This window comes from Aotus nancymaae, unplaced genomic scaffold, assembly GCF_030222135.1.
Source record: "Aotus nancymaae isolate 86718 unplaced genomic scaffold, 86718_ANA_hifiasm-v0.15.2.pri h1tg000064l_0, whole genome shotgun sequence".
NCBI classification, from domain to species: Eukaryota; Metazoa; Chordata; class Mammalia; order Primates; family Aotidae; genus Aotus; species Aotus nancymaae.
Window position 1 is genome coordinate 84,912 of NW_026988478.1, and position 25,890 is coordinate 110,801.

At 56.0% G+C, this 25,890-nt stretch overlaps 1 protein-coding gene across 1 annotated transcript in view; it reads right to left on the minus strand.

Moving 5' to 3' along the window:
* ADAMTS7 (ADAM metallopeptidase with thrombospondin type 1 motif 7) overlaps window positions 1-24,166 on the minus strand; it is a 50,338-nt gene extending 26,172 nt beyond the window's left edge. Inside the window, exons 1-8 of the mRNA XM_021674397.2 lie at window positions 23,823-24,166; window positions 15,536-15,891; window positions 13,391-13,556; window positions 12,519-12,715; window positions 7,722-7,805; window positions 7,275-7,399; window positions 6,172-6,321; window positions 4,758-4,901 (exon numbers count right to left, since the gene is read on the minus strand). Of these exons, the coding sequence (XP_021530072.2) occupies window positions 4,758-4,901; window positions 6,172-6,321; window positions 7,275-7,399; window positions 7,722-7,805; window positions 12,519-12,715; window positions 13,391-13,556; window positions 15,536-15,891; window positions 23,823-23,922 (1,322 nt within the window). The 5' untranslated portion in view covers window positions 23,923-24,166. The remainder of the gene's footprint in view (window positions 1-4,757; window positions 4,902-6,171; window positions 6,322-7,274; window positions 7,400-7,721; window positions 7,806-12,518; window positions 12,716-13,390; window positions 13,557-15,535; window positions 15,892-23,822) is intronic.
* Window positions 24,167-25,890: the final 1,724 nt, after the last annotated feature.

A 25,890-nucleotide genomic window follows, 5' to 3' on the forward strand; every position in this document is an offset into this window, starting at 1 on the left:
ATCCTGGCCAACATGGTGAAACCCCATCTCTACTAAAAATACAAAAATTAGCTGGGCGTGGTGGCGCGCGCCTGTAGTCCCAGCTACTTGGGAGGCTGAGGCAGTAGAATTGCTTGAACCCGGGAGGTGGAGGTTGCAGTGAGCCGAGATCGCGCCATTGCACTCCAGTCTGGCACCTGGCGACAGAGCAAGACTCTGTCTCAAAAAAAGTACAATGGAAAAAAATCAAAAATTTAATAGAAGGACTGTAACGTCCAGAAAAATCAGACGCCTTCACGGTGGCTCACACCTGTAATCCCAGAAATTTAGGAGGCTGAGGGAAGAGGATCACTTGAGTCCAGGAGTTCAAGCCCAGACTGAGCAACATGGCAAAACCCCATCTCTACAAAAAATTTAAAAATTAGCTGGGTGTGGTGGCACACACCTGTAGTCCCAGCTACTTGGGATGCTGAGGTGGGAAGATCATTTGTGCCTGGGAGCTTGAGGCTGCAGTGAGCCATGATTGCAGCACTGCACTCCAGCCTGGGCAACACAGCAAGACCCTGTCTCAAAAACAAGAAAAAAGAAAAGAAAAGAAAATGGAAAGCTATGAAAAACAGCAAAATAAAATTAAAAAATAACAAAGTGAGAGAATAGCTGAATATTAAGGGTTCCAGAAAGAGAAAATATGAGAAAATTGTCACATAAATAATACAAGAACATTTCAAGAACTGAAGGACACAACTTTCCAGATTAAAACAGTCCAATGAGTGCTCCCTCAAATTAAAATAGACCAAGACATATACTATAAAATTTAAAATCACCAAAAAGAGAGAGAGAGAGAGAAAGAGAAAGAGAGAAAGTCCTAAAAGCTTCCAGATTTTTTAAAAGGTCACATTCAAATCAGAATGGTAAGGGACCTTCCAGAGCAATGTTGGAAACTGGAAGACAACAGAAAAATGCCTTTGACATTCTAAAGAAGAGCAACTTTCCAACCCTGAAGCTAGTATAAAATTAAAATATCAGTCAGAAGCGAGGGAAGAATAAAGACACTTTGAGACAAGCAAAGCATTTACCTCCATGCACTCTTTATCAGAAAGCTACTTGAGGATGTGCTCCACCAAAACAAATAAAAAAACCAAAAAGGTACCTCCCCACACTGAATTATCTGGTAGGGATTACCTTTGGGAAAACTGGTTAAGAGACATTTTATAAAACTGTTAAAGGATTTGAAAGGCCTGGAGAAGCAAATAAAAAGCTTGTTCTTAAAAAGAAATGTTGTCTAGGCAGGGCACAGTGGCTCACACCTGTCATCCCAGCACTTTGGGAGGCCAAAGTGTGTGAATCACTTGAGGTCAGGAGTTCAAGACCAGCCTGGCCAACATGGAAACCCCATCTCTACTAAAAATACAAAAATTAGCCGGTGTGGTGGCGGGTGCCTATAATCCAGCTACTCAGGAGGCTGAGGCAGGAGAATCACTTGAACCTGGGAGGCAGAGGCTAGAGTGAGCCAAGATCGTGCCACTGCACTCCAGCCTGGGCGATGGAGTGACACTGTCTCAAAAAAAAAAAAAAGAAAGAAAGAAATGCTATCTCATTACAATACTTAGTTTAATGATAAAGATTGACAGTCATAATAATGAAATAATTGTGGAATATGGAAACTTAATCCAAATGTGTTCACACTAAATTGGAATGGGAGGTGGGGGAACAAATGTGTGTGCAGGAAGTGCTACAAGCGTGCTAAATCCCAACCTTGCAGATAATATCTAAGCCAGAAAATCAACAAATGAGAGTCTAGCAATGCTTTTTGGAAATAGGAAGGTAAATACAAGAAAAACCTAAAAGTGTTAAGTTTGCAGGTGGTTGCCTAGAGGAAGGCAGCGGAGGGTGGAGAGGGGTTGGACAGGTGGACAACGCTCTGCTGTTGCATCATGAATTCTTTGCTTTTTATTGAGACGGAGTTTCTTTGCTCTCGCTGCCCAGGCTGGAGTGCAGTTCTCGGCTCACTGCAGCCTCCGCCTTCCAGGTTCAAGCAATTCTCCTGCTTCAGGCTCCTGAGTAGCTGGGATTACAGGCATCTAGTACCACAACCAGCTAATTTTTTGTGTTTTTAGTAGAGTCGGGTTTTTACCACGTTGGCCAGGCTGGTCTCAAACTCCTGACCTCAGGTGATCCAACCCCATCAGTATCCCAAAGTACTGGGATTACAGGTGTGAGCCACCATCCATGGCCTGCCATCCTAAATTCTTCCTATCTTTGACCTTGTGCCTTGTAAGTGAGGTCTATTTATTTTATTCTTTCTTTTTTTTTTTTTTTTTTTGAGACAGAGTCTCACTCTGTCACCCAGGCTGGAGTGCAGTGTCACGACCTCCACTCACTGCAAACTCCACCTCCCAGGTTCAAGCAGTCTCCTGCCTCAGCCTCCCAAGTGGCTGGGATCACAGGCACCCGCCACCATACCTGGCTAATCTTTGTATTTTTAGTAGAGATGGGGTTTCACCATGATGGCCAGGCTGGTCTCGATCTGCTGACCTCCAGTGATCTGCCCTCCTCAGCCTCCCAAAGTGCTGGGATGACAGGCGTGAGCCACTGTGCCCAGCCAGGTCCCATGGGACAAAGGAGCCTGTGTGTGAGCAGAGGAGGCAGCGATGTCCGCGTCCGCCACTCCTTGCTCCCCGACTTGCATCTAACGTTTACTTTGCTCCATGAGCTCAGAATCTAGAATGTGTAGGAGCTGGCGAGGCTCAAAAGCAATTAGAAGACAAACACGTTATGTCTGTGACCGAGTAAGGGGCAGGGGGCACTGACAGGCCCAGAGGCGGCATTTTCCGTTTGAACCAGACTTACTTCAAACGCAGAAAGAAGGCAGTGACCGAGGAGTCCCATCGTCCCTTCTCACTCATGTTAACACCCCTGTATTCTCCAACCTTTACGCAGAAAATGAAGACACAGGAGGAAAGAGAACCCCACGGGGCCTTTGCCTTTCAGTCTTTCCTTCCTCACTGCTAAGCAGAAGCTAGACGGACTGGGTAGAACGTGCACATATCCAGGAGTGAGACGAAACCCGTCGCGATGGTTTTATTCTCTCTCACCATCTGGTAAACATGAGCTACGAAAGACGAACTGTGTAATTTTGCTGATTCTGCATACACGTTAATGCGGCTGACCTTTGAACAACATGGATTTGAACTGCAGGGATAAGCTGACGTGTGATTTTCTTCCACCTCGGCCCCGCTTGAGTCAGCAAGATCACCCCCCGCCTTTCTCCTCCCTCCTCACCCTACGCAGCGTGAAGAGGATGAGGATGGAGACCTTTATGATGAGCCGCCTCTGCTGAATGAACAGTAAACACATTTCCTCTTCCGTATGATTTCAATCACATTTGCTTTTGCCTAGCTTGCTTTATGGCAGGAATACAGCATATATTACATGTAACATGCGAAATATGTATTAACTGTTTATGTTATCAGTAAGGCAGTCAACAGTAAGCTATTAGCAGTTTTGGGTGCATTGAAAGGTATACGTGAGCCGGGCAAGGCGGCTCATGCCTGTAATCCAAGCACTTTGGGAGGCCGAGGCGGGTGGCTCACGAGGTCAAGAGATCGAGACCATCCTGGTCAACATGGTGAAACCCCGTCTCTGCTAAAAATACAAAAAATTAGCCGGGCGCGGTGGCTCATGCCTGTAGTCCAAGCACTTTGGAGGGCAAGGTGGGCGGATCACCTGAGGTCGGGAGTTCAAGACCAGCCTGACCAACATGGTGAAACCCAGTCTTAAAAAAATAAATAAATAAACAAATAAATAAATAAATAAGTTATACGTGGATTTTCAGTTGCACACGGATCAGCACCCCAACCCCTGCATTGCTCGAAGGTCTGTACTCTTATATTTGCATTTAAAATAAAGATGAATGGTAAAATTTATGCTATAATTTAAATTTAAAACTTTTTCTTACTCAGAACAACATTAAATAGCAAATTAAAAAAAAAAAAAAAAGACCAAAACAGGCTGGGCACAGTGGCTCATGCCTGTAATCCCAGCACTCTGGGAGTCCAAGGTGGGCGGATCACCTGAGGTCAGGAGTTCAAGACCAGTCTGGCCAATATGGCAAAACCCCATCTCTACTAAAAACACAAAAATCAGCCAGGCATTGTGGCGCACGCCTGTAGTCCCAGCTACTCAGGAGGCTGAGGCAGGAGAATCGCTTGAACTCAGGAGGTGGAGGCTGCCGTGAGCCGAGATTGTGCCAGGCACCCCAGCCTGGGCGACAGAGCAAGACTCTGTCTCAAAACACAAACAACAACAACAAAAAACATCAGAACAAATTAAGAAAACACGAAAAAAAGGAGAAAGCTTCGTATCTGAGTTCCCTTAGTGGCCCCTTCTCCCTGCCTCGCACTGGACCGTGGGGCCGGCCCTCGCCTCCTCCGGCCTCATTTCCTATGCAGCAGCCTCGGCTCCCACAGCCTCCCCCAGGGTTCTGCTGTCCCCTGAACGCTCTCCCGCTCCTTCGTGGCTGCAGGCCTTCCTCAGGCTTCCTCCACCAGGAACACCATTCTTCTCCCTTCTGCACATTTGTGAACTCTTGCTCCTCCTCCAAGTTCAAGCTCAGGTGTCCCTTCCAGGAGGACATTTGGGACACCAGCACCTCACCTTTGCCAGGTGCCCCTCTGCTTCCCTGTACCCCGGCCCTGCAACATGACTGCACCTCTCCCATCAGGCCTTGACCTCACGGATCAAGGCGCAGGGGCCCGGGGGCTGGGGGAGGGACTTACTCAAGGAACCTGGTGATGTACTGGCGGCTGCATCGGGACCAGGTGAGGGGAGCGGCGTCGTACAGGAGCTGTGGAGACATGACGAAAGGCCGTTTCCCAACCGGCTCACAGTCATTGCCGCTTCCGTCATGCTGAATGCCAAAACTGTGTGGGAGCACAGACCCCAGGGGCGGGTGAGCCGGCGGGAGGCTGCCAGCCTGCCCTCCCCCAGATACCTACAGGGCGCACTGTCCTAGTTCCCAGGCCTGGTTCTGCCAGCCTTGAGAAAGTCACATTCCCTCTCTGAGCCTCAGTTTCCCTTCATGTAAAATGGGGAAGCGAAAGCCAGTTTCCCAAGCGCTCCTGCTCCAGCCTGAGCCTGACCCAGAGCACCCCTGCTCCTGCCCGGGCGCTGGCCGGCAATGGCAAACCAGGTGGCACAGATGGGGGCCTGCGATGGCCCCTGCAAGCTCGCCGGCCTGAAGCACAGTTTGACAGAGGTTCCGCTTCACAGGTCCTTGTCCCAAGGCTGTGCCCTTGAGTTAAGGGATCTGAGCCGCTGCATCACGGCAAGGTCTCCTGAGACCATTCTTGGGAAGCACATGAGAAAAATGATTTCCTGAGCATCTACTATGTGCCGGGAGCCATGCTAGGTCCTTTCAGAAACAGAGTCTCACTCGGTTCTGATTATTACCCCCAGGAGGCTCAGAGTCTACGGAACTAGCCAGGGTAACAGAGCCAGGAAACCGCGGTCCTGCGGCAGGGTGTTCCTTCTGCTGCCATAAGCGGCTTCAGGCACGGCCACCACTCACAAAACTCGGATGTCTGAATGGATGACCCCAAAACGCCTTTGACCCGCAGAACCCTCTGGGAACCTGCCCTTGTCGGCTTGTTGGACAATCTCAGATGCTGCCACATTCACCAGCCCAACAGCCCGGGCACAGGTGGCTGGGGACATGTGAAGACAGGAGCCTCAGGCGGTGGTGGCAGACAGAGGGACCTTGGACATCACTGAATCCAACCCCCTCATCTATGGGAAGCACGCAGAGGCCCAGAGAGGGTAGGCACTGGCCTAGCCCACACAGCAAACAGGAGCAGGAACAGGGATCGTGGGTAAAAAGTACAGCCCTAAGGGCGACGGGGAGGGACAGCCAAAGACCTACGATGACCTGCCTGCCCATCACAACCCCCCTTTAAATAAGACGCCATCCAGGCCAGTCCAGAGATGCGCAGGCGGGCCTCTCTCCTGCTTAAAAGGGAAGCAGCCTGGTTGTGGGGAGGGGACAGCGCGGGGCAGCATGTGGCCAGCTGGGCTCCTTCCCCAGAGCATTTCCTTTCCCCTGGACTCTGTGACCCACAGGCTGGCTGCCCGCTGCCCCCGGGTTGGGAAGGTGAGGCTCAGCTCTCAGAGTAGCAGCGGAAGCGGGCACGGTACCTGTGCCCGAGCTCGTGGGCCACCGTGAAGGCCAGCGGCAGGCCCGTGTCCTCGTTGACGCTGCAGCTGCGGTGCGGCTGGCACATGCCCGCCACGTGGGACAGGCCCAGGGTCTCACACGGCTGGTTCATGGCTGCGCACAGGTCCTTCCTGCACAGGCAGAGAAGCGGCCTTCAGGCTAACCTGGTCCAGTGCCAGGCCCACCTGAGCTCAGGCCGGGGAAGGGTCCCCCCCACTGATCCCGAGCGAAAAAGATATCCCTCCCACTGTTCTGTGACATCGGGCCAGCACAGTGACCATTTGGGAAGCAGGTGCTGTCGTTCACACACCACCCGCTGGACATCTATTTGGGACTCGGGAACACAGGACCGCACAGAACAATTCTGGTTACTGTCCCAGCAGGGCGCTGACAGAAGCTACCAGAGTCCAGCAGAGGGAAGATGGCCTCCAGACACACGGGCAGGTGCTGGAAGGTGCGGGAGGCGGGAGGAAGGTGGCTGTGACCATGAACACGTGGCACAAGACATCCTTCTCTTTTTTTTTTTTAAAGACGGGGTTTCACCATGTTGGTCAGGCTGGTCTTGAACTCCCAACCTCAGGTGATCCGCCTGCCTTGGCCTCCAAAGTGCTTGGATTACAGGTGTGAGTCACCACGCCCGGCCAAGATATCCTTCTCAAGGGACAGATCTGTACCTAGACTGTGCGGGTGGGTGGGTGAACCCCCAAGGGATGACACCGCATAGACTGAATACACAAACACACACGTACACACAAAGGGAAGTGTGTGTGGAACTGACGAGGTCTGAGTAAGTCTGTGGATGGCATCAGTGTCAGTTTCCCGGCTGGGATCCTGTATTCTAGTCAGGCAAGCTGTTACCGCAGGGGGAATGGGTGGAGGCCATACAGGCCCTCTGTCTGTATCATTTCGGACAACAGCACGAGAATCCACAATTATTTCTGAATAAAAAGACCTCCCCAAGTGCTGACAGAATCCAGCCTTGGGCCAAAAGTGTGCAGACACCCGTCCCACTACGGCTTCTCCCGCGGGGCCAGGAAGCGCCTCCCTGAGCTGCAAGCTCCCACCCTCCTGCGGCTGACGGCACCTGGTGAGCAGGACGGCGGTGTCATGGTGCAGGGGGTGGGCGTCCCCCTTCATGTTGATGCTTTTCTGCCACTTGCAAAAGCTCTTCAGGGTGTTGTCTGCGTGGTGCGTGATCTTTAGGTCCTCCTGGGGGCAGAGAGAGTGACTGCTCACGCCTCCCCTGAGTTCCAAGAGGGTCAAGCCCAATTCTCCTCCACACAAAGGCAGGAGACAGAGGCCCAGCAGGGCAGTGGGAGGCCCGCGGGCACCGGTCCCGCTTTTGGCCTGACCACCTCTCCTGTAGGAGACCCGAGAAAGAGTTAGTCAGGGACCAGGGGGTGGCAGGGGACACAGTCCAGGCCAAGGAGGCTTTCGCTGTGCCCTTCCATACAGAGCAGCACAGGTCATGGGCAAGAGGACTCTGGCAGCCATGGCACTGCCGGGCCGCGTGGGACACAGGGCCACTCACCTCCTCATCCTCCAGCAGGACTAGACGCACAATGGTGATGTGGATGGGGTTCCCGATGCTGGGGTCATGAAACAGGCCGGCCACCTGCCCAAGAGAGGGGGGTCAGTCAGGCTGCCACCAGGATGAAGCATACAGGCAGCCAATGCCCACCCCGATCCACACAGCGTGACACACACCCATGCTCACACACAGGGACGCTGGCACGGGTGCACACAGGGTGCACAGCTGACCGGCAATGCACGGGGGCCAATGCACGAACGTCCCCATATCTCACACACACTGCCCCAACCTGACAGCGGCAGAACCTGGAGACGACGTCTCCGAGGCCCCTCCTCAGGCCTGCAGCCTGCCCTGAGCACACAGTTTGGGATCTGCTTCCAAGTACCAACTACATGCCCACCCCACACAGGCGACAGCAGCTCAGGCCTCCAAATGCTGGTTTCGTGGCCTGTCTCAGGGCCCCAGTCCTCCCACTGCTCCTGGGCTACGACAGCAGTGCCCTCCTGCCCTGGGGATGCCAGGAGCATCATCCCAGGAGGGCACCCTCCAATGACGCACAGACCTGGGCAGAGCCCCGAGGGTAGAGTGAGGGTAGGCACAGGCCTGTGGGGCCTCCTCACTGCTCTGCTATCCCATCCCCCGGGGCCGACAGCCAGGGGACCAAGAGGGCAGGTGTGCACATCTGTCAGAGGCCCCACGGCTACGGGGGGCTCCCTACTGAGCCCCAGGAGAGGGGGCTGTCCTCAAAGATGGCAGATAAGCCAAGGTGAGGGGAAATGGGTGGGGAAAGCCATCTGCTCTTTTAAAACTCCCTCAGAACACGAAAGAGGCCAGCCTATGCCTGGGGACAGCCGGCAGGTTCCCAGAGGGCTGGGATGGCAGAGCAGGCCAGTTGTGAGTTGACTTCTAGCAATGCATCAGGAAAAAGAATATTCAAATAGGAAGGGGCCAGGCTGGGCGCAGCGGCTCACGCCTGTAATCCCGGCACTTTGGGAGGCCAGGCGCGCAGATCACCTGAGGTCGGGAGTTCAAGACCAGCCTGACCCACGTGGAGAAACCCCGTCTTTATTAAAAATACAAAATTGGCTGAGCACGGTGGCGGGTGACTGTAATCCCAGCTACTCGGGAGGCTGAGGCAAGAGAATCGCTTGGACCCGGGAGGTACAAGCTTCATGAGGACAGGGGCCAGGTCTATGTGAACTCCCTCTCACAGCCCCAAGTGCCCAGTTTGTACCTGGCACATGATGGGCACTCAAGACATATTTGTTCAATGAATAAATGTGCCTTGGGTACTTCCTCAGTATTTCCAGTGTATTATCTCATTAAAAAGAAACAGTGGAGGCCGGGCGCGGTGGCTCACGCCTATAATCCCAGCACTGTGGGAGGCCAAGGCAGGTGGATCACCTGAGGTCAGGAGTTCAAGACGAGCCTACACAACATGATGAAAACCTGTCTCTACCAAAAATACAAAAATTTGCTGGGTATGGTGGTGTGCACTTGTGATCCCAGCTACTCGGGAGGCTGAGGCAGGAGAATCACTTGAACCTGGGAGGCAGAGGCTGCCATGAGCTGAGATCACACCACTGCACTCCACCCTGGGTGACAGAGCAAGACTCCATCTCAAAAAAAAAAAAAAAGAAAAGAAAAGAAAAGAAACAGTGGAAAATGAGAAAGGCATCCTGGAGGAAGTCAGATCGAAAGAACAAATCTTTCCTAGACCACAGACAGGTAAGCTTGGTATCAGTCCCCAGCAAGGTGGCTCCAGAGGACGGTCCGCTCGGCCTGCCTGAAGACTGACCCCACGTTATATTCTGGGTCAGGGCTGGGGCGGCTTAGTGCCACCACAAAGGCCTTCCCTCAGCGTGTATAACCTCGCTGTCTCCCAGGAGCCGCGGGAGCAATGCAGGCATTGGGAGATGTCGGAGGGAGGCAGGGGCTTCACTGGCTGATCAACTCTACCAAGTAGCTTTGGTTAATGGCCTAAAGTCCATGTGGGGAGTTTCGACTGGTTAAATGATACCCAGGGAGGCCCGGCCCTGTTCTGCTGCAGACCTGGAGAGCATGCCACGGGTGTGCAGTGTTTGTGAAGGTAAGATCTGGAGGTCACAGGTAACCCCAGGCTCCCACTGAGCTGGAAGTGTGAAAAAGCCCTTCGACAAGGGCCTGTGGCCTTACAGAGCAAGAACAGAGTTGGGGGTGAAAATGGGGTAAAACTGGCCAGGTGCAGTGGCTCACACCTGTAATCCCAGCACTTTGGGAGGCCAAGGCAGGTGGATCACAAAGTCAGGAGTTCAAGACCAGCTTGGCCAATATAGCGAAATCCCGTCTCTACTAAAAACACAAAAAAAATTAGCCGGGCACGGTGGTGCACACCTGTAGTCCCAGCTACTCAGAAGGCTGAGGCAGGAGAGTCATTTGAACCTGGGAGGTGGAAGTTGCAGTGAGCCGAGATCAAGCCATTGCACTCCAGCCTGGGCAACAGAGCAAAACTCTGTCAATCAATTAATCAATCAATCAATCAATGGGGGTGAGGTTTAGATGAGGTGGTGGGTATTGAGCACCGGACAAAAGGTAGACAGATATTCACAAGGCTCCTTCCTCAGAGGCTGGCCACATGGGCTCCCATGTCCCTGCCGTCCCTGTAGCCTCCCAGGGGGTCCAGCACTGTCAGGCTCATAGGTGCCCCCACCCTGTCCTGGCCAACGCTGGGCTCACCAGCTCAGGAGAGCTTGATATTCTCAGAGCAGGTGAGTGTGAGAACCAGGCCCACCCTGTCCCCTGGAATGAGACTCACAAAGTGAATGCATGGGTCCTGTGAGCCAGGGCAAGGCAGCCAGGAAGGGGCCAGGCCCTTTGGCAAAAAGACCTCAATCCTGTCACCCAGGTTAAGTCATGGGGACCTGTTGAGCTGGGTGGGTCTGTTTTTGGTTTTGTTTTTTTTTTTGAGATGGTGTCTCACTCTGTCACCCAGGCTGGAGTGAGTGGCGTGATCTCAGCTCACAGCAACCTCTGCCTCCCGGGCTCAAGCAATCCTCCCACCTCAGCCTCCCAAGTGGCTGGGACTACAGGTGTGCGCCACCACACCCAACTGTTTTTTGTATTTTGGTAGAGACAGGGTTTCACCATGTTGGCCAGGCTGGTCTCGAACTCCTGATCTCAAGTGATCTGCCCACCTAGCCCTCCCAAAGTGCTGGGATTACACCTGTGAACTACCACACCCGGTCGGGTGGGTCGTACTCTGCCCAAAATCTGGAGCACAGGGACACTCAGAAAAGCGGGGGTGAAATGAACCCAGATAACCATCGATGGCTCCAGCCAGCCTCCTCCTCCTGGGTCTTTCAGGCTGAGCCCCCAAAATGCTGAGAATGAGTAGGGGGGGGACCTCAGGGCCTGAGAACCTGGCCTTGCCCTTTGCTCCACCCCCTATAGCCCAGGGGCCGGGCCCCGCTGTCCAACAATAGCCCCTGCTGAAGCCTGGCTGTTAGTGGCTCCCTTCCCTGGGCAGATGAGGCTTGAGCTAAGGCCTTCAAGGCCTCGAATGCCAGGCAGAAGGCTGTGACTTTTATTCCATATGGAACAGGGAGCCAATGAGGGTGTCCCAGTCAGAGAAGAACTGGCCCTGAGCTGAACTGGCTGATGCGGACTCAAGCAGTGGGGACGTGGTGGCCAGCAGGTAGAGAGAACACCCCTGGACGCAGCCCCTTCTTCTCTCTGAGCCTCAGGCTTCACAGCTATAAACTAGGGGGCAGACACTGGACGGTCTCAGAGGGTACTTCCTTTAGGGTTGAAGGTGAGGGGCTGGCAGGGGAAGTAGCAGCAGAGGATCCTGGCACCGGGGCTCCTTTAAATGTCATCTTGCTCACAGCACACACCCTTACCTTGCCCGGACCAGCCAGCCCAGGAGAGAAACAGAGTAATATGGTGGCCTGACCACCAGGTGGCTGCTAAGAATACCAAGGGCAGAGGGCTTTCCTCCCAGGGGTTGCAGGAAGCAGCTTGGAGCCTGAGGCCTCCCACCTGCCCCCACAGGGCGGGAGAAGGGAGTGCCCTTTCTGCAGTAGCCGGCTCCAGGAATCACCAGCTGCACTCAGCCGCAGTGTCCCCGGTGTGACTTAGGACACCTGGGCTCCCATCCGCCTCTGCCCTGCCTGGCTGTGTGACCCGGGCAAGTCACTCGCCCTCTCAGGGCCCCTGATATCTCATCCATGGTGTGGGCTCAAGAGCGGTTTGCCAACCCCACGAGGTAGTATCGTCATGCCCAGTTCACAGATGAGCAGCTGAGGCTCAGACAGGGACGGTGCCTTGCCCGAGGCTGCCAGCTAGTAGACCACAGAACTGCACGGATCCTTCTAACTGTAACGTGGCTGATGTCTCAGGCAGGGTCTCAGGCAGGGCGTGGTCTGATCAGACATTTGTGTTTCCAGCATCTAGCACAGGTCCTGACGCAAAGCAGGGAGGTGTCTGTGCAGGGAGGCAGGAATGAACCAGCTAGTCTACAAAACCCCAGGAGGCACAGGGCTGTGGTTGCCTCAGTCTCCCCCTTCCATGCCCCATCCCGGTGACATGACACCTTATCTCGTCCCCACAGCAGCCCTCTGCCCAGGCGCTCTCCCTGTGACTTGTGCCAAGCCCCTCGCCCCTTCCTGGCCTCAGGAGCTTGGAGACCGTTCATCCTGCCTGGGGCCTGGACCTGGGTCTGGGGTCCAGCCTGCCAGCCCTCCTGCCCTGCACACAGTCTCTGCACCCCACCCCCCAACACCATCCCCACCACCCCCTCCCGGCCCACAGCAGACTCGCCATGTTCATGATGGTCAGCACATAGCTCTCAACATGCGGCTGTCCGTGGTACTCCACCATTTTGGCATCAGCCACCACCAGGGTCTCAACCCACTTCTCCTTGCTGACCGAGCGCTGGTGTAGACGCCTCGGCCGTTGCCACCGCCACTGCTGCCGCTGCTCCCAACGCTCCCGTCGAGGCTCCAGCTCCGGGGACACTGGAGGCCCAGATGGGGTGGGGTTAGCTGCCAGTGCACTGGCCCAGGGCACGTGTCTCCAGGGCCTCTCCTCAGCGAGCTCTTTCTGGGGCACTGGGAACCGCACTGGGATCAGAGGCGAGGGTCCTGGATTCCCCTCCTGGCTCTGCCCCAGACCTGTGCTGTGTGGCTCTGCCTGGTCCCTTTCCTTCTCTGATCTTGAGATTCTCTGACTAAAAATAGGAATAAGTTGATCTGACTCAGAGGGTGACAAATGAAATGGTGGATATAAACATGGTAAAGTCAGGTGTCCGTGGGAGGGGAACTCCTGGGCCTGACAAAGCTGGCACCTGGGCCCCTGTCACCCCGTGTCACTTCTCCCACCCTGGAGGTTAGTGTATCCCAGCACAGGCAGATCCCACCCTCAAAACCCCAATGTGGGAGAGGCGGGTGACACGGAGCGAGGGAGGTCAGATGAGGGATTGCCTGGGGCAGGCCCGAAAGGCAGAGGACACAGTCTTGTGACATAATTAAGGGCACAGGCTATGGTGACGGATCCGTCTGTCTTTCTGTGTCCTCTGGTCTAAGGGACACTAAGCCCTCTGGGCATGGGGATGCTCAGAGGGGCTTCTAAAAAGGACCCATCACGTCCCCAGGCCCAGCACCTGGCCGAGAACTGGGAGCAGAGGAGCATACCTAGCACCCCACAGGTGCTTGTAGCAATGGAATCACCACGCTGTGCCGGCCTCTCCAGGGCCTGACGCTTGTACACCACATGGGGCTGGGCGTGGCCGGGCCGGGCCGGGGCACCGTCCAGGGGCTCAATGAAGTAGTCCTCGTTGGAGAGCTGGAACACACCTTTCTGGGGAAGAAGAACCAGGGTCACGCAGGGAGGGCTGCTCTTCCCGCCCGTCCCAGAGGCCAGTCCCGCCCAGCTGAGCCCCCACTGCGCACACCACCTGTGACTGCTGGGGACACCCTGCGCTTTCCTCCCTCTGGGCCTTTGCTCACTCTGCGGCCTCCATCTGGAATGCCCTTCTCTGCCATTCCACACACAGCCAAACCTTCAAAGCGGAGCTCAGAAGCCTCCGCCCCTGGGGATGCTGCCCCACGCACCCACCTCATTCGGAGAGGCAAATGGGTCTGCATCCAAATCTGACAAAATGGTGTCTTCCAGAGTCCCACAAGCCGCCCTGAGTGGGGCAGCCTGTGCCCAGGCCTCCAGGCTATTCTGAATCTCCTCTGCATGCCAGCCGTTTCCAGCACGGTGCCCCCTCCCAGCTGGCCAGGGCCTCTGACCTGCCCTCTATCTCCCTAAGGCAATGAATCACTCCAAAAGCATCTACACCCACACTCGCGTGGAGATGTCCACTGCCACCAAGACATCCGGTTCTCTGGGCCCAGGGCTGCCCAGAGAAGGAAGCTGGCAGGAGTGTCTTGGGCATGACCGCCAGCATTCAGAGTCCAGGGCGGGGAGGGGCACTGGGAAGCATCTTTGATGCCCACTACCTCCTGAGGACGCTCAGGGCGCCAGGGAAGAAGGTTTACGGCCCTCGGACTGACCCTCATAGGCAGCCATTCTGCCCCTTAGGCCACACAAGACCAGGGAGCCTGGAGGGCTGGGAAGTGCATCAGCTCTCAGTTCTGGAGACCTGGGTTTGAATGTGGACCCCCCCACACACACAGCACCCACTAAACGACTAGGCGACCCTGGGCAAGTTCCCTTCTGAGCCTGTTTCCTCATCTGTGAAATGGGAATGATCCCCCATATGCACAGCTGCTCAACAAGGTTAACTGTACGTGAAGGGAGAGGCACAGTCTCCATAAATGAGGATACCGTGCGGGGCAGATGGGCCTTCAGTGGCCCAGACGTTCTGCAGCTTGTGTTGTGGGTTGTCCTGCCATTAGCCCTGCGTGGCCGCAGCCCATGGTTTCTGCCTGAGCAATGTCAGCCACGGGCCTCCTGGGAACAGTGGACGCTGAGAGTGTGCACATCCCCTGCCCCTCCAAGCTCCCACCCTCAGAGCTGGGAGAGTGGGGCTGGTCTCCTGAACACAAACAGAAAGGGCCCCACTCCGCCTGGAGTGGAAGCTGCTCTAATCAGCGCTCACTCGGGGAGCAGGCAGCAGCCAGCACCACCGTCCAGCCAAACGAAGCCTGGAAGCTGAGGCCTGCTTTTCCCAGAGCTCGGATCGGGGCAGAGGCCTGAAAGGGGCTCCTCCCCGCGCCCTGCAGAACGGCTACAGGGTGAGGGGTGGCTTCCCTGGAGAAGAGCAGCCTAAAGGGATCTGTCAAGGAACAGTCGTAATTGATGCCTCAAAAAAGAGAAATCAACTGCTTTTTCAGTTGCTTAGTCCAGTCAAACAGAGCTTCTCGAAGCGGGGTCTCTGGACCTGGATCTTCAATATTACCTGCGAGGTTTTCAAAAATATAAGTGTTTGGGCGCCATCCCAGACCTTCCCTGCAAAAATTCTGTTTAAACAGGGCCTGCAGGTGATTTGAGCTCACATTAATTTTTTTTTTTTTTTGGGAGTGCCTGGGGTCTCACTGTGTCTCCAGCGAAGCGCAATCGTCACACCCTACATCCTCGAACTCCTGAGCTCAAGTGGTCCTTCGCCTCAGCCTCCCAAGTAGCTGGGACTGCAGGTGCACCGCCACGCGGCTTTCACGTTAAACTCTCAGAACTGCTGTCCTAGAGGCCAACGGGGCCTGCGCGGTCACCCCCATCCTACAGGCGTGAATACCGAGGCTGGCAGAGGACAAGGGCGTGGCAAGGCGAGAGCCCCTCTCCACGCCCCACGCGCGAGACTGCCCCGAGCACCCACGTCCCAGCGCACTCACCAGGCCGTCGCAGGCGCTGATGGCCGCCAGGCCACCCTCGAGCTCGGGGTCCTGCACCTCGCCGAGCAGGTGGCAGGCGGGGCTGTGGGCCTGGATGTGCGCGCGCCCCAGGCCGCCGCGCCGCCGCGTCTCGCTCACAAAGCCGGGCGCCAGCAGGTGCGGGTTGGCCGTCAGGTTGAAGCGCAGCTCGCGCCCGCGGTACTGCAGCTGGTAGAAGGCGGGCGCGTCGCGGTGCCCAGACAGATCCCGCTTGCGCAGCGCGCGGGGCCACAGCTCGTAGGACAGGAAGGAGCCCCCCGCGTCCACGCGAACCGGGTGCACGATGTCCAGGGCCGCGCGGCCCTCCGTTGCACGCCCTGCAGGGAGAGAAGCACGAGTGCCCAGGCCCAGGCCAGACCCGGGTCCTTGCCCGTGGCCAGGGACCAGAGCGGCCACGAGGCGGCGGCTGGAGTCGAACCCTCGATGGGCTATCCACTAACTCTGCTATTTCGTCTTTCCGTGCCTCAGTTTCTCCATCTGGATCGTCGCAGTAACTTCTTTCGCTGTTGCTGTGTTTTGGGTTGTTCGTTTTGAGACAGAGTCTCTCCTCTGTCGCCCAGGCTGGAGTGCAGTGGCGCGATCTTGGCTCACTGCAGCCTCCATCTCCCGGGTTCAAGCCACTCTCCTGCCCCAGCCTCGGAAGTAGCTGGGACTACTGCACGCGCCACCATGCCCAGCTAATTTTTGTATTTTTAGTAGAGACAGGATTTTGCCATGTTGGCCAGGCTGGTCTCAAACTCCTGAACTCAGCTGATCCACTCACGTCGGCCTCCCAGAGTGCTGAAACTGCAGGTGTGAGCCACTGCGCCCGGTGTAAACTGCTACGGCAACTTCTTAACGAGTCTCCCTGTTTCCACTATTGCCTACCCCAGGGGCCCCTCCCCTATTATTTTCAACATAGCAGCCAGAAAGATTCATTCAAAACCAGCCCGCTCACGGTCCTACTCTGCTCAAAATCCTGCAACGGCGCTCATCTCTTTACATTCTTTGCCCTTGTTTTTTTTACACAGGATCTTGCTCTGTCACCCAGACAGGAGAGCAGGTGTGCAATCACAGCTCCCTGCAGCGTCCAACTCCTGAGTTCAAGCAGTCCTCCCATCTCAGCCTTCCAAGTAGCTAGGACTACAGGTGGCTGCCACCACACTTAGCCAATTTTTATTTTTATTTTTGTTTCTAGAGATGGGATCTCACTATATTGCCCAGGCATGTCTCAAACAAACTCCTAGGCTCAAGCAATCCTTCTACTTCGGCCTCCCAAAGTGCTGGGATTACAGGTATGAGCCACTGCAGCCGGCTCTGGATAATTTTTTTTTTTTTTGTAGAGATGGGAGTCTTGCTATGTTGCCCAGGCTGACCTCCAACTCCTGGCCTCAAATGATCCTCCCTCCTCAGCCTCCTAAAGCGTTGGGATTACAGGCGTGAGCTATCTTGGCCCTTAATATTCTTTTTTTTCTTTCTTTTTTTTTTTTTTTGAGACGGAGTTTCACTCTTGTTGCCCAGGCTGGAGTGCAATGGTGTGATCTCGGCTCACCGCAACCTCCGTCTCCCGGGTTCAAGCAATTCTCCTGCCTCAGCCTCCTGAGTAGCTGGGATTACAGGCACGCGCCACCATGCCCAGCTAATTTTGCATTTTTAGTAGAGACGGGGTTTCACCATGTTGACCAGGATGGTCTCGATCTCTTGACCTCGTGATCCTCCCATCTCGGCCTCCCAAAGTGCTGGGATTACAGGCATGAGCCACGGCGCCCGGCCCGGCCCTTTTATTCTTTGTTGAAGATTTAAGTGTCGGAAGTGTTCAGAAGCTAGTCCTTTTTTGGTATTTGTTGAATGACTCTGTAGAATGCAGTTAATCACAGCACTTACACTCTGGATGCTGTTGTGAGGATGAAACCTAGTGAGACACTCCACGTTTAGCCTGAGCCACGGATTGAATATGATGGCAATTAGGATTGTTATGATTATTATTAGCCTGATGGATTAAAAAATGTGCTCCCAGGTGCGTGAGCGTTCTGCAAATGTCTCCAGGCCTCCTGGAATGGGGAGATGGAGAAAGACCAGACCAGTGGGTCTCCCTGGCCCCTAACTGCCATTTCAACAGAGTTGCTCTGGTTTCTCCCTTTTACATACGAGAATACATTTAAAGAAAGGTTCCAGGGATAGAAAAATCTGGCAGACCTCTGCTCAGGTCCTTGCAGTTTAAAAACCTCTCTGTAGCTCTGTCCTCTTGGATTTCCCAGTAAGGCATGGATTCTTATCCTTTTTTTGCCACAAACTCCTTCTCAGAACAATGTTTCAAAACGCATAAAATAAAACACATAGGAGTAGCAGGGCTCGGTGACTCATGCCTGTAATCCTAGCACTTTGGGAGGTCGAGGCAGGCAAATCACTTGAGGTCAGGAGTTTGAGACCACCCTGGCCAACACGGTGAAACCCCATCTCTACCAAAAATACAAAAATTAGCCAGGCATGGTGGCGTATGCCTGTAATCCCAGCTACTCAGGAGGCTTAGGCAGGAAAATCACTTGAACCCGAGAAGTGGAGGTTGCAGTGAGCAGAGAGAGCCGAGATGGCATCACAGCACTGCAGCCAGGGCGACAGAGTAAGATCCTGCCACAATAAATAAATAAATAAAATAAAATACAGAGCAGTACCAAGGAAATTGATTATATTGAAATACAGTTATCAAAATAATTTAAGGCCAGGCACGGTCATTCATACCTGTAATCCCAGAACTTTGGAAGAACGAGGTGTGAGGATCACTTGAGCCTAGGAGTTCAAGACCAACTTGGCAACATAACGTGACCTTGTTGCTACAAAAAAAAAACTTAGCCAGGCATGGTGGTCCACACCTGTAGCCCCAGCCACTTGGAATGCTAAGGTGGGAGGATCTCTTGAGCCCAGGAGGTCGAGGCTGCAGTGAGCCACGATGGCACGATTGCACTCCAGCCTGGGTGACAGCGTGAGACATCTCAAACAAAACAAAACAAAAAGTAAGTTAAAAAGCAGGTGTGGAATTATACTTTAAACAGGATTTTGTGGCAAATTTAACAGCTATGGTCATTTTTTTTTTTTTTTTTGAGACAGAGTTTCCCTCTGTCACCCAGGCCATAGTACAGTAGCTTAATCCTGGCTCACCACAGACTCCACCTCCCAGGTTCAAGCGATTCTTGTCTCTTAGCCTCCCAAGTCACTGGGACTACAGGCGCGTGCCACCACACCCAGCGAGTTTTTGTATTTTTAGTAAAGATGGGGTTTTGCCATGTTGGCGAGGCTGGTCTTGAACTCCTGGCCTCAAGTGATCCGTTCATCTCAGCCTCCAAAAGGGCTGGGATTTTGAGCGTGAGCCACCGTGCCCGGCAACTATGGTAATTTTGTAGTAGTGATGAATGGAAACCTTATTTCAAGATATGTGCAACAACTGTAATGAGATAGAAAAATACCTGTTCTATTGGCAACGAAATCACGGTGCTATTGGGATGTGCTAATAATATTCATAATTGAGGGAAATGTAATATTTTCCCATTCAAGTTCATGGATCCCCTGAGGTCTCCAGACTGCTTCCCAGGTGAGAGAGCAAAGGGGGGCTCAGAGAGGGGGAGCCTGGCCTAGAGTCACACAGTGACAGTGAGAGTGGCAGAGCTGAGACCGGGACTCAAGTTCCCCAAAGGGCTTCGGTCTTCAGTAACATTGCTCTGTATTCTCAACAATCCACCCTTTGCTGAGCCTCATCAGTTTCCCCATTGTTATGTGAAGGAGTTGAATTAGATCACGTTTGTCAAATCTCTTTGGCCACGAGGTCTAGCTTCAAAAGAAATCTCCTGTCCTGGGGGTTGTGGGGGGTTGGGGAAACCCCAGCACCCATGCTTCTCCACGACTTTTCCCTCTCTGTAGTTCCCAGGCTCTAAAGAACACAGTTAGGGAACTCGGCAGCGTGATTTCTTGACTGGGTTTATACCCAGCTTCCAGGATCCTGGCTGTCCACAGTAGACTCCTCCAGCTCACGCGAATGTCTGAGTGCCCTGCAGATATCCCACCAGGGTTCTGTCTGCTGCTGCCCAGCCCAAAGCTCCATCCCAGCACACTGCAGAAACCAAACCGCCCTCCAGTCTGTCCTCCGCACAAACGGCACGTAGACTGCCCTGCACATGCCAGTGGTGTGCCCCTTGCTGAGAATATCTCCCTCTGCTCACAACTGCCCCAGCAGTGCCGGCCTCAAAGAGCCTTCTCTGAGAGTCAGGAGGCTGGATGGACTGGGGCAACTTGCTATGTGGCTCCCATCATCGAGCTTCAGGCGGCCACCAGTGCAAGGATTTTCCAGACCTCACAGATAAGTTTCTTAAAAACAAACTCCCAGGCCCCAGCCCAGACTCACTAACACAGCATTTCCTAGAAACTGGAACTAGGAAGCTATGTTTTTATCAAGAGCCTCTGGGAACTATGATCCTCGGGGAAAGTTAGGAAATCCCCCACTGGGAGTGAAACTGCTTGTCATTAGCAGTACCTGGAGAGCGCTGAAACACCGCAGATGCCCAGGACCCAGCCCAGAGATTCTGGTTCCACAGATCCAGGGCTTTGGGGGCCCTAGAATGTATATTTTCTGTATTTTTCTAGCCCTTCCCAGTGATTCTGATCTAGCCAACTCAGAGGCTGGCATTCAGAAGCCACGGGGCTGGATGATTTAAGGAGACTTCTTGCTCTGACATCCTAATAAGGGCACGTGGGACTACAGCTCCTCAGCCACAGTGTGCAGCTGTGTTGATCAGTTATTGATTTTCGGTTTGTTTTGGCTGACATAAATGTTGAAAAATGTTTTAGTCAGTTACCAATGTTTAAGAATATTATGATCTTGGCCGGGCACAGTGGCTTACGCCTGTGAGGCCGAGGCGGGTAGATCACCTGAGGTCAGGAGTTCCAGACCATCCTGGCCAACATGGCAAAACCCCGTCTCTACTAAAAACACAAAAAATTAGCTAGGCGTTGTGGCAGGCACCTATATCCGCAGCTATTTGAAAGGCAGAGGCAGGGACAATCGCTTGAACCTGAGAGATGGAGGTTGCAGGGAGCCAAGATGGCACCATTGCACTCCAGCCTGGGCAACAGAGCAAGACTCCATCTCAAAAAAAAAAAAGAATGTAATGATCTTGTACACAAATCTCAACTTTCAGCCCTTCTTGAAAAGTCTTATCATGTGTCCATGTCAGGCTTAAATTCCTTCCTGGCAGGAGTGGCCGGGGGTGGAGCAGTGCGTTCCCTTTAGGAAGGGGCTGTGCTCCCGGTCCTCAGTCCCCACCACTCCCTATTCGTTCCCAGCACTGTGGCTGCCTGTACGCTCGCTTTCACAGCATGCTTGTGTTTCCTTTCACTCAGTAAAGAACTGAGTCGCACAAAAGTGAGAAAACAAGAGACGGGCCAAGAGGCGCCATGATTCAAGAAAAATGTGTCTCCCTACCCACCTCGTTTGCTCATTTCTGCTACCTGCCTAGTCCATGGCATCCAGTATGTGACCCTTGACTACTAACTGTGAGACGGCACAAGGTGCTCCAATGTCCAGGAAAGTGGATAAGACACCATCCTTGCCTTCAAATAGAGAAACAATGTTGGCCAGGCTGGTCTCGAACTCCTGGCCTCAAGTGATCTGCCAGCCTCCCAAAGTACTGGGATTGCAGGTTTGAGCCACAGCACCCCACCAGCATTAATTTTTTTTTATAATGAACTTGTATTGTTTTGCCATTAAAATATTTTTAAAGAGTACAGGGGTAAGTTTAAGCAACGTTCACTGTAGCCTACAGGTGTCCCTAGCAGAGATGTTGGTGTTGAAACTAGCACCACCTAGTGCCAGCAAGGAGTAATTGCAGGTTCCAGTCTCTCAAGATACGTGCTTGAGTCAAAGCTGAGCCCGCAGAGCTTTGGGACAGTGGGATGGCAACAGACGCCATTCAGCGGGACTGCCAGAGGTTCATGGCCAAATCTGTTCTGCCCAGTCAGGAGGTCTGTTCTGATTGGGCCGAGCTCCTGCCACACTGGGTGTTAAACACTTATAATATCTCCCCTGGGTGACAGAACTGTCACTTTGGAGCTTCTATCAAAGAAATGCCAAGATGGTGTTTACCCTCACCTCCGTATCAGGACCTGAGTTACAATCCAGCCCTTCAAACGACCCACAGCTCATGCCAGGGAGGAAAAATACCCGGCAGGGTGGGGGATGGTATGTGAATGCCTTCCTCTGTGAGTCCTGGTGTGCACAGAAACGCATGCACACAGGGTGTGCCACACAGCAGGAGGAGGAGACGTGACGGGGCTCCAGCCTCAGAAACCCGAGCGAGTCCCTGGGTTAGTCACAAGTGGAGGAAAAGGGTATATTTTCCTAAAAGTGAGCCCAGGATGTGCCCTTTGGTCTCAAAGAAGGGAACATGCAGTAGCAGGAGCCCCAGGCTTAGGTCCTGGGCTCCAAAGAAAATGACAAACAGGCCAGCAGCCTCAGAGGCAGGAATCCTGAGGGACCACAGAACGGAGAGGACTCCATGCTCTGTATCTATGGGAACACTAGAGACAGACACTCCGCCCTTGGAGTGTCTGTGCCCAGATTAGGTAGGGGAGAGTGCCTGGCCTGCCTCCACCGCCAAACAGCAGGTCCAGGCTGCAGGACTCACCCAAGGCTCCCTCATCTGGGGAGTCCTGGGTCAGCCTGGCAGATTAATAAAAACAGTGACCACTACGTTGTAGTCACCGTGTCCTGTACTGAGCCACTGACATTCAGCATCTCATTTACTACTCATAAGAATCCCAGGAGGTTGACCGCACCCAACTCTTCCCACAGCTGCCAGGGGGCCTGGATGCGAGTCCTGGGGGAAGCGATTTCCTGCCCTCTCATTCCCACCGCCCGGTTCATCCTCCTCAGCTCCCAGCTCTAGACAGTGGAAAACACAGGCCTCATTCAGGAAGCTCAGGGGTCCAACCCCACAGGTCGCTCTACTCTGAGCCTGTTTGCTGGCCCACAAAAGGACTTTCCATCATCTGCTTCGCAGGGTTGTTGTGGAGATGATAAATAAGAACCCATGAGGCTGGCACACAGCAGGTGCTCATTAAATGTTCGGCACACAGCAGGTGCTCATTAAATGTTCGTTCCCTCTGCACTCTGCACATGGCTACTAGACCAAACCTTCCCAAAACACTACTTTCATCAGCTGCTGCCCTCAACGGCTTCCCAAACCTCTGAGCCCAAGTGTAAATGTCCCCGTCCTTCCCACTCAGGCTATTTTCTACTCACAATCCCTCCCGTGGGGAGGCAGGTCGACCCCACCCCAGCAAGCAAGCCTAATCCAGTCCCCCGACTGACGCTCCCCCGGGGAGGGTCCCACTCCCTCCACACCCTTCCAGCCCACCCAGAATCCACCCATCTTTCCAGTCTCTCCAACCTCAAGCCCCTCCTCTCCTACAAAGCCTGCCGATCCCCTCAGTTGGAGGGCTCTCCCCGCTATCCAAGGCTCCCCTGACTCGGAGCTCCCTGAGCACCGGGCTTGGGGTCTCCAACATCCTCGGTTACTGAATTCCCAGGCCGGCTGCATAGGACGCGCCAGCAGCGCAGCCGCCCGGCAGGTCGCGGCCAAATAAGAGTCCGGAGCAGGCCAGAGGCTCGTCGAAGGCCGGCCCGGCGCGGCGGGGAGAGTTAACTCAGGACCGGGAAAAGAAGCTCCTGCTCCCCGCTCCACTCCCGGCGTCTTCACTCTTGGGGGAGGGAGAGGCAGGAAGTGCAAGGACCGCACAGGACTCGGCCCCCCGCGCCGTCAGGGGCCGCGCCAGCAACCCAGATGCGGTGGGCGGGGGCCGGGGGACGGGGGCGCGGCGGGGTCCCGCGGAGACCTGAGACCTGGCGCCCTCGCCGGCGAGCCCCGCTAAGGAGTGCGAGAAGCCAAATCCGCGGTGAATAAACCGCGCTCAGTCCAGCCCTGGCGGAGGAGAGCTCTCCCGGGAGCGAGGCGCGTTGCTGCACCCGAGCTGGGAAAACCGGAGCCCGAAGAGCGGAAGGGGCTTATTCCAGGCGACGGGCGACAGCTGAGTGAGTCGGGGGCGGGGAAACGTTCCCCAGAGGCGCGGCTTCGCTCCCCGGCCGGCCCGACCCCACCCGGGTCCCCTAACACCCGGGGAGCGGAAGACGCGACCCCTCCAAGCACAGCGGGGCCGGCGCGGGGTCCACAAAGTGAGGCGGGGCTGACCCGGACTGGGGGAGCGGGGAGGGGCGGCCACCCACCTGGTGCGGGTCCGGGGGCGCCGCGCGCCAGAGCGCAGAGGAGCAGGAGGAGGGGGCGCAGCGGCGGCGCGGGGCTGCGGGGACTCGGGCCGCGGGGCATGGCCGGGGCCGGGCGGCCGCCGGGTGACCCCTCGCGCACGCTCTCGTCCGTCCCGTCCGGTCGCTGCCTGGTCCCGGATCCGGCTCAGGACATGCCCGGCCCGCGTGCAGCTCCCGGCGACCCGGCCCGACTCCGGGCGGCTGCGCTGGCTCCGCGGGCAACAAAGGCTGCAGGGCCCGCCCCCTTGGCCGGCTGCGGAGGCGAAGACAAGACAAGAGAGCGAGAAGGAGAGAAAGAAAGAAAGAAAGAAAGGGAAGGAAGGGGAGGGAGGGCGGCTGCGGGGCCCCGCCCCGCCCCTCAGGCTCCTTCCCTGCCCCAACCAAGCCCCGCCCCTCAGGCTCCTTCCCCGCCCCCGGCCACGCCCCGCCAATCAGGCTCCTTCCCTGCCCCCGGCCACGCCCCGCCCCTCAGGCTCCTTGCCCCGCCCCTCAGGCTCCTTCCCCGCCTCCGGCCCCGCCCCGCCCCTCAGGCTCCTTCCCCGCCCCCGGACAGGCCCCGCCCCTCAGGCTTCTTCCCCGCCTCCGGCCCCGCCCCGCCCCTCAGGCTCCTTCCCTGCCCCAACCAAGCCCCGCCCCTCAGGCTCCTTCCCCGCCCCCGGCCCCGCCCCGCCCCTCAGGCTCCTTCCCTGCCCCAACCAAGCCCCGCCCCTCAGGCTCCTTCCCCGCCTCCGGCCCCGCCCCGCCCCTCAGGCTCCTTCCCTGCCCCAACCAAGCCCCGCCCCTCAGGCTCCTTCCCCGCCCCCGGCCACGCCCCGCCTCTCAGGCTCCTTCCCCGCCCCCGGCCACGCCCCGCCCCCGCCGGCCCCGGCGTCCTCGGCCCCGCAGGCCGCGCTCGGCTCCAGTGCTGGCTGGGCCCGGCGGAAGCAGCGCCCCGCGACGGACGTCCGCCCCCACCCCCGCCCCCTGCCCCGAGCGCCTCCTCCCGGCGGAGCCCTGCCAGGCCCTCCCGACCCCGGCCCCACGAGGCCCGCAAGAATCTGGAATTTGTGTGTTGTCCCTAAACCGGGCTGCAGGGGGCGCCCTTCGGTGTGCTCCCCAGGCCAACCGGCGCTGCCCCTCAAAAGGAACACGGGAGGCCTCCCGAGGGTCCAGGGCCACGCAGAGGGGCAGCGGGGGCCCTGCTGCTGCACAGCCGGCTCCGGAGGGAGGCCTGGGCCCTCCCTGCACGGACAGCAGGTCCTCGTCTCCCGACTCCTCTCCTAGTGTGTTTGCTGGAAGCAGAGCGCGGCGTTGAGCCCACAGGTGGGGGCCGCGGCTCCGCCCAGGCCAGCGCCCACAGACTTTCCGCGGGGACCCCCGGGGAGCCTGCAGGCCGGCCAAGCCCAGCCTCACGCCCCAGGCCAGCCTCCGCCTCTAACACCCGCCGTCGGTCCTCTGGGGCCCCCGCCCTGGCTCCCCTGCCCCCTGGGCTCCCAGGGGCGTCCTCTAGGGCATCCGTGTAGCACAGGGTCACCCCCTTCCTCCACCTCGTCTCCAGTGACCTTCCACTCCACCTCAGCCGTCAGGTCTCGGGGCCACAGCCCGGTCAGTGTCATCCCTCACAACCGCTCCATCTCGGTGATCCGAAGGTCAGCTGCCCCCTTCTCAGACCCGACCCTCCCTGCAGTCCTTTCCACCTTCACGACGGCACTATCTGTGGCTCTTCCTCCAGCCCCATGACACCTTCCTCCTCGCCCCACCTGCCAGCCCCTCCTGCTCCACCTACTTCCCTCCCTGGCTGCATCCACTGCTTGACTCCTGGCCCCCACCCAGCCACCTTCCACCTCTTCCCTACCACTTACACAAGCTGATCTTGCTGCTCAGAGACAGACAGTTCAGACCGCCACATCCTACCACGCACACCCCCACTGCGTGCAGTGAGCCTTTGTGGCTGGCACGCACTCGCTTCTCCCTCCGTCTGGACGCGGTGAAACAGGCGCCCTCCAGCCATCAGAGACAATGCTTCCACCAGGGCCCTGTGGCTCCCTCC